This window comes from Oncorhynchus mykiss, chromosome 15 (assembly GCF_013265735.2).
Source record: "Oncorhynchus mykiss isolate Arlee chromosome 15, USDA_OmykA_1.1, whole genome shotgun sequence".
Taxonomy (NCBI): Eukaryota; Metazoa; Chordata; class Actinopteri; order Salmoniformes; family Salmonidae; genus Oncorhynchus; species Oncorhynchus mykiss.
In genome coordinates, this window is record NC_048579.1 from 13,495,329 (window position 1) to 13,505,165 (window position 9,837).

Below are 9,837 nucleotides of genomic sequence, written 5' to 3' on the forward strand. Positions count from 1 at the left end.
TTAGTTTTATACGGAATATTCCATGGATATTCATTTTTCTCTCATAACTAGCTATTGAACCAATCATGCCATGACTATGAAAATGGAATATTCTGAATCGGGGGAATGCAGAACGATCCTCACCTTTTTTTGGTTGTTGATTTTGATCTTCTCCATTCACCCCTGATTAAGAATATACAATGTTCATAGTCATTGCACGCTTTGTTAAAGCGCTAATGACGATTGAAATACGAAATCTTCATTATTTTTTTTTATGTAGGCCTGTGTATAAAAAGGTGTGGATTGTAAAAAAAAAAAATGTTTTTAATATCCACCGAATATCCAATATAAAATGTATTTTACATCTGTTTATTGGGCCTTCATGTAGTCAAATAACTTCCCCCCCCCAAAAAAACATAATTTAACGACCCTGGGTTTATAAGCGCGGATATCGACTTTGCGGGTGGAGCATGTTTTTGCGGCACAGTCGATAGCGCGCTGGACTTCGGGCTAGAAGGTCGAGGGTGCTGTTTCGTTAAAATAATGTTTACTCTGTCTTGCAGGGCATGTGGAAAGGTACTTACATAACAAACACGCAGCCGAAATTATATAGGCTATAGAAACAGATTTGTATGGACATGTTCATTGCTTTTTCTCTAAGTTTGTTTATTTCGTATAGTCAGTGTTTGTTTCTGTGTTCATTTTGCGCTTGTCTCATCTCTCCTTCACAGCCAATATGTTGAGGAAGACTCAAAGGGAGACAGAGCCCGAAGTCTGACTGCTCAGCAACATATTTTCTATGACACATTAAATTGGTTGAATTTATTTTGTGTGTGTTTTCCTATCAATTGTCTACAATGGAGAGGAGGAGAGAGAAGGAGAGGATAGTAGAGACAAGGAGAGAAAGAATGAAGAGGAGAGTGAAGGATAGGACAGGATAGGAGAGAGAAGGAGAGGAGGAGAGAGAAGGAGAGGACAGCAGCAAATCATTCTGCTTACATTGTTGACTTCTCCCCCACCTCGTGCAGTTGTATAAGGGTGAGATTTACATCTTTGAGGGATGGAGAGGGACTAACTGGAAACAAGGGGGGGAAGAGGGGAGGAGTAGAGAATAGAATAATGTTGGAGGATATAAGGACACTCAGTCAGCTCCCACCTTACTCATTTTCCTCCTCACACACACCCCGGAGAGTCGAGCTATCACACACACAGATCTGTAACCATGAGGCTGAGCATAATGGGAGTTCTGCTGTGCGCTACGCTGGTCGCCTGTGTCAACGTCATGCCTCAGAAAGACTTCAACCTGGAGAAGGTGAGAGAGAAAGAGAGACTGAGAGAACTGATAAAACAAATGAGATAGGCTACAACAACAAAAAGAGAGCAGGCAAAGAGTTGAGAGAAGAGTGTTGTACAGTACAAGTGCAGAGAGAGAAGAGATTCTGCAGTTGAGGAGGGTCAGAGTAGAGAGAGGACAGTGGATCACCTGCCATGACTATTAAATCCATTTGCATTGTGAGAATGAATGAATAGTGGTTCTTCTTTTTCTTCTAAATATATTCTCTCTCCCCAGATGGCTGGTAAGTGGTGGGTTGTGGGCTTTGCCACCAACGCCAAGTGGTTTATGAACCGTAAGGCTGGTATGAAGATGGGAACTTCCATGATGCTGCCCACTGCCGGAGGTAACCTGGACATCAGCAGCGCTATGCGCAAGTGAGTTTGTGTGTGTCTGTGTCCGTGTGTGTGTGTGTCCATTTCACTCATACTGATGCTGCTCTTTCTCTCAGCTCTGATGGCTCTTGCTGGAGGATGACCGAACTGGCCAAGAAGACTGACATCCCAGGCCGCTTCACCTTCATCAGCCAGCGTGAGTTCACACACACACACACACACACACACACACACACACACACAGTTAACTACATCTCTTTCTCTCTCTCAGGTTGGAACAATGAAAATGACATGCGTGTGGTAGCTGTCCAGTATGATGACTTTGCTCTGATCCACACCATCAAGACCAAACACGGAGTAACTGACGTTCTCAACAAACTCTTCAGTAAGTCTGTCTGGCTGCCTGCATGTCTGAAATGAATTCACACCTTTAGATTCTCATGTTTTGTGTCATTCATCACAGTTTCACTTTGGTCTCTGGTTTTAGCATGGTCATGTTACAGGTGGGGTTGTGGTAACCTCGTCATCTTGTGTTAACCTGGTAGTTTTGTGTTAACTTGCTTGTGTTAACCTGGTTGTGTTGTATTAACCTGGTTGTGTTGTATTAACCTGGTTGTGTTCTGTTAACCTGGTTGTGTTGTATTAACCTGGTTGTGTTCTGTTAACCTGGTAGTGTTCTGTTAACCTGGTTGTGTTCTGTTAACCTGGTTGTGTTGTATTAACCTGGTTGTGTTCTGTTAACCTGGTTGTGTTGTATTAACCTGGTTGTGTTCTGTTAACCTGGTTGTGTTGTATTAACCTGGTTGTGTTGTATTAACCTGGTTGTGTTGTATTAACCTGGTTGTGTTGTATTAACCTGGTTGTGTTCTGTTAACCTGGTTGTGTTGTATTAACCTGGTTGTGTTGTATTAACCTGGTTGTGTTGTATTAACCTGGTTGTGTTCTGTTAACCTGGTTGTGTTGTATTAACCTGGTTGTGTTGTATTAACCTGGTTGTGTTGTATTAACCTGGTTGTGTTCTGTTAACCTGGTTGTGTTGTGTTAACCTGGTAGTGTTCTGTTAACCTGGTAGTGTTCTGTTAACCTGGTTATGTTCTGTTAACCTGGTTGTGTTCTGTTAACCTGGTTGTGTTGTATTAACCTGGTTGTGTTCTGTTAACCTGGTAGTGTTCTGTTAACCTGGTTGTGTTCTGTTAACCTGGTTGTGTTGTATTAACCTGGTTGTGTTCTGTTAACCTGGTAGTGTTCTGTTAACCTGGTTGTGTTCTGTTAACCTGGTTGTGTTGTATTAACCTGGTTGTGTTCTGTTAACCTGGTTGTGTTGTATTAACCTGGTTGTGTTCTGTTAACCTGGTAGTGTTCTGTTAACCTGGTTGTGTTCTGTTAACCTGGTTGTGTTGTATTAACCTGGTTGTGTTCTGTTAACCTGGTAGTGTTCTGTTAACCTGGTTGTGTTCTGTTAACCTGGTTGTGTTGTATTAACCTGTTTGTGTTCTGTTAACCTGGTTGTGTTCTGTTAACCTGGTTGTGTTGTGTTAACCTGGTTGTGTTGTATTAACCTGGTTGTGTTGTATTAACCTGGTTGTGTTGTATTAACCTGTTTGTGTTCTGTTAACCTGGCTGTGTTAACCTGGTTGTGTTGTATTAACCTGGTTGTGTTAACCTGGTTGTGTTCTGTTAACCTGGTTGTGTTGTGTTAACCTGGTAGTGTTCTGTTAACCTGGTTGTGTTGTATTAACCTGGTTGTGTTAACCTGGTTGTGTTCTGTTAACCTGGTTGTGTTCTGTTAACCTGGTTGTGTTCTGTTAACCTGGTTGTGTTAACCTGGTAGTGTTCTGTTAACCTGTTTGTGTTCTGTTAACCTGGTTGTGTTCTGTTAACCTGGTTGTGTTGTGTTAACCTGGTTGTGTTGTATTAACCTGGTTGTGTTCTGTTAACCTGGTTGTGTTCTGTTAACCTGGTTGTGTTGTGTTAACCTGGTAGTGTTCTGTTAACCTGGTTGTGTTGTATTAACCTGGTTGTGTTAACCTGGTTGTGTTCTGTTAACCTGGTTGTGTTCTGTTAACCTGGTTGTGTTGTGTTAACCTGGTTGTGTTGTATTAACCTGGTTGTGTTCTGTTAACCTGGTTGTGTTCTGTTAACCTGGTTGTGTTGTGTTAACCTGGTAGTGTTCTGTTAACCTGGTTGTGTTGTATTAACCTGGTTGTGTTAACCTGGTTGTGTTCTGTTAACCTGGTAGTGTTCTGTTAACCTGGTTGTGTTGTATTAACCTGGTTATGTTCTGTTAACCTGGTTGTGTTATGTTAACCTGGTTGTGTTCTGTTAACCTGGTCGTGTTATGTTAACCTGGTAGTGTTCTGTTAACCTGGTAGTGTTCTGTTAACCTGGTTGTGTTCTGTTAACCTGGTTGTGGTAATCTGGTTATGGTAACCAGGTAGTCTTGTGTTAACCTGTTTGTGTTGTGTTGTCCTGGTAGTGCTGTGTTAACCCAGTTGTGTTAACCTGCTTGTGTTAAATTGGTTTTGTTCTGTTGTTTTATCCTGGTTGTGTTTACCTGGTTGTGTTAACATGGTTCTGTTGTGTTAACCTGGTAGTGTTCTGTTAACCTGGTTGTGTTGTGTTAACCTGGTTGTGTTCTGTTAACCTGGTTGTGTTGTGTTAACCTGGTAGTGTTCTGTTAACCTGGTTGTGTTGTATTAACCTGGTTGTGTTCTGTTAACCTGGTTGTGTTGTATTAACCTGGTAGTGTTCTGTTAACCTGGTTGTGTTGTATTAACCTGGTTGTGTTCTGTTAACCTGGTTGTGTTATGTTAACCTGGTTGTGTTCTGTTAACCTGGTTGTGTTATGTTAACCTGGTAGTGTTCTGTTAACCTGGTAGTGTTCTGTTAACCTGGTAGTGTTTTGTTAATCTGGTTGTGTTCTGTTAACCTGGTTGTGTTATGTTAACCTGGTTGTGTTCTGTTAACCTGGTTGTGTTATGTTAACCTGGTTGTGTTATGTTAACCTGGTTGTGTTCTGTTAACCTGGTTGTGTTGTATTAACCTGGTTGTGTTGTATTAACCTGGTTGTGTTCTGTTAACCTGGTTGTGTTCTGTTAACCTGGTAGTGTTCTGTTAACCTGGTAGTGTTCTGTTAACCTGGTTGTGTTATGTTAACCTGGTTGTGTTCTGTTAACCTGGTTGTGTTATGTTAACCTGGTAGTGTTTTGTTAATCTGGTTGTGTTCTGTTAACCTGGTTGTGTTATGTTAACCTGGTTGTGTTCTGTTAACCTGGTTGTGTTATGTTAACCTGGTAGTGTTCTGTTAACCTGGTTGTGTTGTATTAACCTGGTTGTGTTCTGTTAACCTGGTTGTGTTATGTTAACCTGGTAGTGTTCTGTTAACCTGGTTGTGTTGTATTAACCTGGTTGTGTTGTATTAACCTGGTTGTGTTCTGTTAACCTGGTTGTGTTGTATTAACCTGGTTGTGTTCTGTTAACCTGGTAGTGTTCTGTTAACCTGGTTGTGTTCTGTTAACCTGGTTGTGTTGTATTAACCTGGTTGTGTTCTGTTAACCTGGTTGTGTTGTATTAACCTGGTTGTGTTCTGTTAACCTGGTTGTGTTGTATTAACCTGGTTGTGTTGTATTAACCTGGTTGTGTTGTATTAACCTGGTTGTGTTGTATTAACCTGGTTGTGTTCTGTTAACCTGGTTGTGTTGTATTAACCTGGTTGTGTTGTATTAACCTGGTTGTGTTGTATTAACCTGGTTGTGTTCTGTTAACCTGGTTGTGTTGTATTAACCTGGTTGTGTTGTATTAACCTGGTTGTGTTGTATTAACCTGGTTGTGTTCTGTTAACCTGGTTGTGTTGTGTTAACCTGGTAGTGTTCTGTTAACCTGGTAGTGTTCTGTTAACCTGGTTATGTTCTGTTAACCTGGTTGTGTTCTGTTAACCTGGTTGTGTTGTATTAACCTGGTTGTGTTCTGTTAACCTGGTAGTGTTCTGTTAACCTGGTTGTGTTCTGTTAACCTGGTTGTGTTGTATTAACCTGGTTGTGTTCTGTTAACCTGGTAGTGTTCTGTTAACCTGGTTGTGTTCTGTTAACCTGGTTGTGTTGTATTAACCTGGTTGTGTTCTGTTAACCTGGTTGTGTTGTATTAACCTGGTTGTGTTCTGTTAACCTGGTAGTGTTCTGTTAACCTGGTTGTGTTCTGTTAACCTGGTTGTGTTGTATTAACCTGGTTGTGTTCTGTTAACCTGGTAGTGTTCTGTTAACCTGGTTGTGTTCTGTTAACCTGGTTGTGTTGTATTAACCTGGTTGTGTTCTGTTAACCTGGTTGTGTTGTATTAACCTGGTTGTGTTGTATTAACCTGGTTGTGTTGTATTAACCTGGTTGTGTTGTATTAACCTGGTTGTGTTGTATTAACCTGGTTGTGTTCTGTTAACCTGGTTGTGTTGTATTAACCTGGTTGTGTTGTATTAACCTGGTTGTGTTGTATTAACCTGGTTGTGTTCTGTTAACCTGGTTGTGTTGTATTAACCTGGTTGTGTTGTATTAACCTGGTTGTGTTGTATTAACCTGGTTGTGTTCTGTTAACCTGGTTGTGTTGTGTTAACCTGGTAGTGTTCTGTTAACCTGGTAGTGTTCTGTTAACCTGGTTATGTTCTGTTAACCTGGTTGTGTTGTATTAACCTGGTTATGTTCTGTTAACCTGGTTGTGTTATGTTAACCTGGTTGTGTTCTGTTAACCTGGTTGTGTTATGTTAACCTGGTAGTGTTCTGTTAACCTGGTTGTGTTATGTTAACCTGGTTGTGTTCTGTTAACCTGGTTGTGTTATGTTAACCTGGTAGTGTTCTGTTAACCTGGTTGTGTTCTGTTAACCTGGTTGTGGTAATCTGGTTATGGTAACCAGGTAGTCTTGTGTTAACCTGTTTGTGTTGTGTTGTCCTGGTAGTGCTGTGTTAACCCAGTTGTGTTAACCTGCTTGTGTTAAATTGGTTTTGTTCTCTTGTTTTATCCTGGTTGTGTTTACCTGGTTCTGTTGTGTTAACCTGGTTGTGTTAACCTGGTAGTGTTCTGTTAACCTGGTTGTGTTCTGTTAACCTGGTTGTGTTCTGTTAACCTGGTTGTGTTGTATTAACCTGTTTGTGTTCTGTTAACCTGGTTGTGTTAACCTGGTAGTGTTCTGTTAACCTGTTTGTGTTCTGTTAACCTGGTTGTGTTCTGTTAACCTGGTTGTGTTGTGTTAACCTGGTTGTGTTGTATTAACCTGGTTGTGTTGTATTAACCTGGTTGTGTTGTATTAACCTGTTTGTGTTCTGTTAACCTGGCTGTGTTAACCTGGTTGTGTTGTATTAACCTGGTTGTGTTAACCTGGTTGTGTTCTGTTAACCTGGTTGTGTTGTGTTAACCTGGTAGTGTTCTGTTAACCTGGTTGTGTTGTATTAACCTGGTTGTGTTAACCTGGTTGTGTTCTGTTAACCTGGTTGTGTTCTGTTAACCTGGTTGTGTTCTGTTAACCTGGTTGTGTTAACCTGGTAGTGTTCTGTTAACCTGTTTGTGTTCTGTTAACCTGGTTGTGTTCTGTTAACCTGGTTGTGTTGTGTTAACCTGGTTGTGTTGTATTAACCTGGTTGTGTTCTGTTAACCTGGTTGTGTTCTGTTAACCTGGTTGTGTTGTGTTAACCTGGTAGTGTTCTGTTAACCTGGTTGTGTTGTATTAACCTGGTTGTGTTAACCTGGTTGTGTTCTGTTAACCTGGTTGTGTTCTGTTAACCTGGTTGTGTTGTGTTAACCTGGTTGTGTTGTATTAACCTGGTTGTGTTCTGTTAACCTGGTTGTGTTCTGTTAACCTGGTTGTGTTGTGTTAACCTGGTAGTGTTCTGTTAACCTGGTTGTGTTGTATTAACCTGGTTGTGTTAACCTGGTTGTGTTCTGTTAACCTGGTAGTGTTCTGTTAACCTGGTTGTGTTGTATTAACCTGGTTATGTTCTGTTAACCTGGTTGTGTTATGTTAACCTGGTTGTGTTCTGTTAACCTGGTCGTGTTATGTTAACCTGGTAGTGTTCTGTTAACCTGGTAGTGTTCTGTTAACCTGGTTGTGTTCTGTTAACCTGGTTGTGGTAATCTGGTTATGGTAACCAGGTAGTCTTGTGTTAACCTGTTTGTGTTGTGTTGTCCTGGTAGTGCTGTGTTAACCCAGTTGTGTTAACCTGCTTGTGTTAAATTGGTTTTGTTCTGTTGTTTTATCCTGGTTGTGTTTACCTGGTTGTGTTAACATGGTTCTGTTGTGTTAACCTGGTAGTGTTCTGTTAACCTGGTTGTGTTGTGTTAACCTGGTTGTGTTCTGTTAACCTGGTTGTGTTGTGTTAACCTGGTAGTGTTCTGTTAACCTGGTTGTGTTGTATTAACCTGGTTGTGTTCTGTTAACCTGGTTGTGTTGTATTAACCTGGTAGTGTTCTGTTAACCTGGTTGTGTTGTATTAACCTGGTTGTGTTCTGTTAACCTGGTTGTGTTATGTTAACCTGGTTGTGTTCTGTTAACCTGGTTGTGTTATGTTAACCTGGTAGTGTTCTGTTAACCTGGTAGTGTTCTGTTAACCTGGTAGTGTTTTGTTAATCTGGTTGTGTTCTGTTAACCTGGTTGTGTTATGTTAACCTGGTTGTGTTCTGTTAACCTGGTTGTGTTATGTTAACCTGGTTGTGTTATGTTAACCTGGTTGTGTTCTGTTAACCTGGTTGTGTTGTATTAACCTGGTTGTGTTCTGTTAACCTGGTTGTGTTATGTTAACCTGGTAGTGTTCTGTTAACCTGGTTGTGTTATGTTAACCTGGTAGTGTTCTGTTAACCTGGTTGTGTTGTGTTAACCTGGTTGTGTTATGTTAACCTGGTAGTGTTCTGTTAACCTGGTTGTGTTGTATTAACCTGGTTGTGTTCTGTTAACCTGGTTGTGTTCTGTTAACCTGGTAGTGTTCTGTTAACCTGGTAGTGTTCTGTTAACCTGGTTGTGTTATGTTAACCTGGTTGTGTTCTGTTAACCTGGTTGTGTTATGTTAACCTGGTAGTGTTTTGTTAATCTGGTTGTGTTCTGTTAACCTGGTTGTGTTATGTTAACCTGGTTGTGTTCTGTTAACCTGGTTGTGTTATGTTAACCTGGTAGTGTTCTGTTAACCTGGTTGTGTTGTATTAACCTGGTTGTGTTCTGTTAACCTGGTTGTGTTATGTTAACCTGGTAGTGTTCTGTTAACCTGGTAGTGTTCTGTTAACCTGGTAGTGTTCTGTTAACCTGGTTGTGTTGTATTAACCTGGTTGTGTTCTGTTAACCTGGTAGTGTTCTGTTAACCTGGTTGTGTTCTGTTAACCTGGTTGTGTTCTGTTAACCTGGTTGTGTTGTGTTAACCTGGTTGTGTTGTATTAACCTGGTTGTGTTGTATTAACCTGGTTGTGTTGTATTAACCTGGTAGTGTTAACCTTTTTTGTTGTGTTAACCTAGTTGTGTTGTGTTAACCTGGTCGTGTTAACCTGGTCGTGTTGTGTTAACCTGGTCGTGTTGTGTTAACCTGGCTGTGTTAACCTGGTCGTGTTGTGTTAACCTGGTTGTGTTGTGTTAACCTGGCTGTGTTAACCTGGTCGTGTTGTGTTAACCTGGCTGTGTTAACCTGGTTGTGTTGTGTTAACCTGGCTGTGTTAACCTGGTCGTGTTGTGTTAACCTGGCTGTGTTAACGTGGTCGTGTTGTGTTAACCTGGTTGTGTTGTGGTTGTAGGTCGCACTCCAGAGGTGAGCGCAGATGTCCAGAAGAAGTTCATGCAGTTCTCTCTGGATACAGGAATCCTCTCTGGGAACATTGTTTTCCTGCCCAGGAACGGTACGACACCACACACACACACACACAGATGAACAATATTATTATGGTGATCAGATACATATGAATGTGCTTCCCTGGTAGAAATCATCTCCTCACTCTTTTCTCCCTCTCTATTGCAGGTGAATGTGCCGAGGCATAAATGTTCACTCATCCCATTCTCCCTCTACTACTCTTCTACTGGCATCTGTCTCCATTTCACATCCAAACTATTTTCCTGGAAGAAGACTGAAGACTGCATATATTGAGGGATTTATTCCACAAATTTGAGTTATTTTCAGCCAATTCCATTCAATATGAACAAAATAATAAAATATGATCAAAAAAAGCATATTTCTCAA

At 40.9% G+C, this 9,837-nt stretch overlaps 1 protein-coding gene across 1 annotated transcript; it reads left to right on the forward strand.

Moving 5' to 3' along the window:
• The first annotated feature begins 1,006 nt into the window (after window positions 1-1,006).
• LOC100135934 (lipocalin) lies at window positions 1,007-9,837 on the forward strand. The gene is made up of 6 exons (XM_036943738.1): window positions 1,007-1,291; window positions 1,550-1,689; window positions 1,764-1,843; window positions 1,919-2,032; window positions 9,398-9,499; window positions 9,619-9,837. The coding sequence occupies exons 1-6, from the start codon at window positions 1,202-1,204 to the stop codon at window positions 9,636-9,638; spliced, it is 546 nt and encodes a 181-aa protein (XP_036799633.1). The 5' UTR covers window positions 1,007-1,201; the 3' UTR covers window positions 9,639-9,837.

Excerpts from the sequence above, each read along its gene's own strand:
- LOC100135934 (XM_036943738.1), top strand. The coding sequence starts at position 1,202 with ATGAGGCTGAGCATAATGGGAGTTCTGCTGTGCGCTACGCTGGTCGCC. Across the intron at positions 1,690-1,763 it reads ATCAGCAGCGCTATGCGCAA|CTCTGATGGCTCTTGCTGGA; the intron begins GTGAGTTTGTGT and ends TCTTTCTCTCAG. Across the intron at positions 1,844-1,918 it reads CTTCACCTTCATCAGCCAGC|GTTGGAACAATGAAAATGAC; the intron begins GTGAGTTCACAC and ends TCTCTCTCTCAG.